Source organism: Nicotiana tabacum, chromosome 20 (genome assembly GCF_000715075.1).
Source record: "Nicotiana tabacum cultivar K326 chromosome 20, ASM71507v2, whole genome shotgun sequence".
NCBI classification, from domain to species: Eukaryota; Viridiplantae; Streptophyta; class Magnoliopsida; order Solanales; family Solanaceae; genus Nicotiana; species Nicotiana tabacum.
The window spans coordinates 12,974,867-12,978,861 of record NC_134099.1 but is presented as its reverse complement, the minus strand read 5'-3'; the positions used below and the strand labels follow the sequence as shown (position 1 = coordinate 12,978,861).

Sequence of the window (3,995 nt, the reverse complement as noted above, 5' to 3'; positions counted from 1 at the left end):
TCTTCTCATCATCATCATCATTATCATTATTATTATTATGATTATTATTTTGAATTCTTTTTTATATTGGTTCTTACATAAGCAATTTGAGGGAAGTAAACGAAATCCTTTCTTCCGAAATTCACTCTGAAGTCATGTCTTCCGGGGATTAAAGTAAAGTACTTATTTGCTCTTTGCCCAAATTCATTAGAATTTACTTTTCAGTCAAGTGTTCTTAAGTTCAACCACAAAGTTGTCCACATTAGAATTTACCACAAAGTTGTCACATTAAAATTTTTATTACTATGTATAACAAAAGCTTCAACTATTCTCAATAATATTATATTATAGAATTTTCTGCTTGACAGATTACAAACAAATCAAATAGAAATTAAAATTGAATCCCAAATTCTCAATATTCTTTGTGTTTTACATAAAATTTGAAGATCTCATTCTCATTCTATGTATTCACAAACCTGCAACTCTTCCTAACTTCACCATTCACATAAGTCTCTGGATTTGTAATATTTCCCATTTTCACCATTGATTCAGCAAATTGTTCAAAAAATGCAATTGTATCTGCAGCATATTTTTCAACAATTTTCTTTGTTTGAACTGCAAGGAAACTAGAATAAAGTTCTTGGTCTGAATTTATGAGTCCTTCTCCTTTAAGCAAAACATGGTAATAGGAATTGTCAAATAAATTTGGTGTTACATTGTCCATTGATGTTTCATTGTTGTCTGATCCAATATTTCCAATAGGAGGACAAACTGATTTTAATTTGCTGAGGTATGAGGAAGAAATTGGATCTATTATTGAAGTTGTCATTCTGAAATCTCCATATATTCTATTTCTGAAGTTTACACATCTTGCTTTTCCTATTGTATGTGCACCTGCCAATAATGTAACAATTAAAAAAATTAATAATTTTGTGATAATTTATTAAGCCATGCATGCAAATCCTTATTTAAAGGAGGTCCTGCTCTCGCGTTATATTTTTATATGACAATATTTAACTAAACACATGATTTTTAGAAAGAGCGAAAGACTTTTGACGACATATACTAAAATTATCTTTAGAACTTGTGATCTTCAGAGGCGAATCCAGGCTACATAAATATTATGGGTTCGAGTTCGAAATTCTACTACAATCTATTCTATTTATTAGATTCAAAATCTATTAATTATTTATACTTCTCATGAAATTTTGGATGTATTTCCACATCCGCCTTGGGTGATTTTAGATATGCTATGATATTTTTATGGGTATAATTTATAAGAGCATGTAACTAAGAATAAAAATGAAAAATTTAAAGTTAAAAATTTCAATATATAAAAATATGTCATTCTTTTTCAAACATATTAAAAAGAAAAAAGTATCATACTCTATAAAATATAACAAATGGAGTATATGCTACCTTGATTTCTGAATTTGGGCAGGTGTCTAAGCAGGTAAATTTGCAAAATGGAAATTATATTTTTATTAAAGGGCAAAAAATTAATTCTAGCTAATAACAAAAAAGAGGGATTTTTTTTTCATTTTCTTAAATAACTAAGACCAGTTTTTTTCTTCTTTTTTTTCCCCCTTCAATTTGAATGTGATGGTGATAATTAAGCATGCAATAAGATGGTTAAATAGTGCAATTACCAGAAAGAGCAACCATATCAGTAATAGAAAGTCCCTGTGAAATAAACTTAGAAATAATAGAAATAAGTCCTTCATCAGCAGTTGGAAGATTTGTATCAGTCAATTCATATGCTGCATTTTTTGAATCTTTTCTACCTACTGGAACATCCCAATAAGGTCCACCAACCTGCGACCAAATTAATTAATTAATTAATTATTACCACTACTTAACTTAATTCTATGATGTTAATTAAAATAATAACCCCAGATACCTAAACAATAATATTCTATAATATCATAAAATAAAACATTCCAAGAATATATACCAAAAGAACTGCATCTCTTGCTGCAATAGTTAGAATATCAGCACAAGAAACAATTCCTGGGCACTCTGATTCAAGCCTGTTTTTAATTCTATCAATGATTCTGAATCCTTTTAATGCATTCTTGTTGTTGGGAGCATTCTTTTCTCCTTTTAATGTCACTGTATCATCCAACAATACCGAGCCATCGCAACCCTGTCAAATAAAATTTCAGCAATTTTTTTTAAACTTTTAGATGAAATAGTCACGTACATAATTCAACATTGTATAATAGCAGTCAAGAGTTCCAAGGTTCAAATCTTACCGCCACCCATAAAGTAAAATAAAAATAATTTCATGTGTTTGACGCGACTTTACGCCAGCTGACCACTTTTGTGGTTTATATTTAAAACTGACCATGTTTTCGAAAACTAGACCCGTGCTTTGTATTAGATTTGAATTTTTAACTTCAGACCAGGTAGCTACTGTCGAACTTTAGACCACTGGTCTAATTTTTAAAAAGTGGCCAATTTCTAAATACAAGGCCACAAAAGTGGCTAGTTATGTAAATCAACTCGTGTTTGACTCATGAAAAAAAAAAATCGAGCTCATACGAGGGGGAGGGTGATGACATAATAAACTTATGTTATTTAAAATATGCTCTCTATATTAGCTTAAACATTTAGATGAGATGCTCGCACAATTCAGTAATTTCAATAAGGTAAATTAAGAATATTTAAATTTCTTTTCTTTACCTGAACAAAACAGTCATGGAAATGTAATCTCAAAATCAAAGCAGCATTACGAGGATCAGAAAGACAAGCACATTCCATTTCTTTCCTCACAATTCCTTCTACAGAAGGACATGTTTTCTTGTAATAATCAAGACTCAAATGTGAATCACTAATCCCATGCAAACTGCTAAAACAAATGCTAAATAATACCAAAATCAAGAATTCCAATATCAGAATTCTTAAGTGAAAACAATTAATAGAAGCCATTAATTGATCTTTGCTAATTTTTTGCTTTGATCAAATCTTAGTGAGTAGTGAAGATGAAGAGTACAAAATATGGTTAAGACTGTCACTTTATATAGTAGAGAACAAAGGAAGTTAACTTAGGATTTTGGTTAAGATGACATGTTTTTTTCCTTTTGTCCTATGTTTGGTTTTCTTAATATTTTGGAGTATAATATAAATTATGTGCATAGTCAAGAGAAGATGTAACTAATATTGGCATGGTTGGTGAGTGATCTCAAACCAAATATTACCAAATTAAATAAAAATCAAAGGCTTGTAGCTTTTTTAATAGGAGAGTTTTGTACGCAAATACTAAGGCAAGCGACCAAACCACTGTTTCTTTTCTTAATCACTCACTATATTTTTGAACCTTTCAAAATTTTGCTGACATTTAGAAAATGTCAAATCTATTTAATTTTGACCTAGATGAGCATAATAATATTGTGTGAACAAAGTACTCTCTCCATTCACTTTTACTTGTCCACTATTGACTTTGTACGTCCCTTAAGAAATACTCCCTCCAATTCACAATAAGTGACTAATTTGCTTTTATATTTTGATCCAAAATAAGTGTCCATTTATATAATCATGAAAAAAATTCAATTTGTTTTCCCAAAATTACCCTTATGTGTGTATCCCTAAAAAGTCATATACTCCTCACATTTGAGAAGATAAGTAAGTGCTACTATAACTATGATGCAATATTTAATGAGGAATAATTTAGTCACACTAACTATTTTCGTCCAGAATTTAGTATTTCCTTAATGAGTGTGCCCAAAGCAAATTGATCACTTATTGTGAACCGGAGAGAGTAATAAATAAAGTACATAATTTACCATGATACCCATATTAATTAGTGTATAGTCTTAATGGATTTGAAAAATGATTTGAAATGATTAATTAATGCTAAGGGCAAAACATGAAAAATAAATTATTTTTCTCTTGATAAACGAAAAATGACAAGTAAAAATGAAAATTTATTTTTAGAATACTTGACAATTAAAAGTGAACGGAGGAGTACAAAGCATTGTTGTTGCTTCTACGTTATTGTTTTGTGAGTTTAACTT

At 29.5% G+C, this 3,995-nt stretch overlaps 1 protein-coding gene across 1 annotated transcript; it reads right to left on the bottom strand.

Moving 5' to 3' along the window:
• Nucleotides 1-305: 305 nt before the first annotated feature.
• On the bottom strand, nucleotides 306-2,960 carry LOC107825319 (peroxidase 11-like). The gene is made up of 4 exons (XM_016652167.2): nucleotides 2,665-2,960; nucleotides 1,934-2,125; nucleotides 1,629-1,794; nucleotides 306-873 (listed from the first exon to the last, which is right to left on the bottom strand). Exons 1-4 carry the CDS (start codon nucleotides 2,908-2,910, stop codon nucleotides 440-442), a joined length of 1,038 nt encoding a protein of 345 aa, XP_016507653.1. The 5' UTR covers nucleotides 2,911-2,960; the 3' UTR covers nucleotides 306-439.
• Between the last annotated feature and the right edge of the window lie 1,035 nt (nucleotides 2,961-3,995).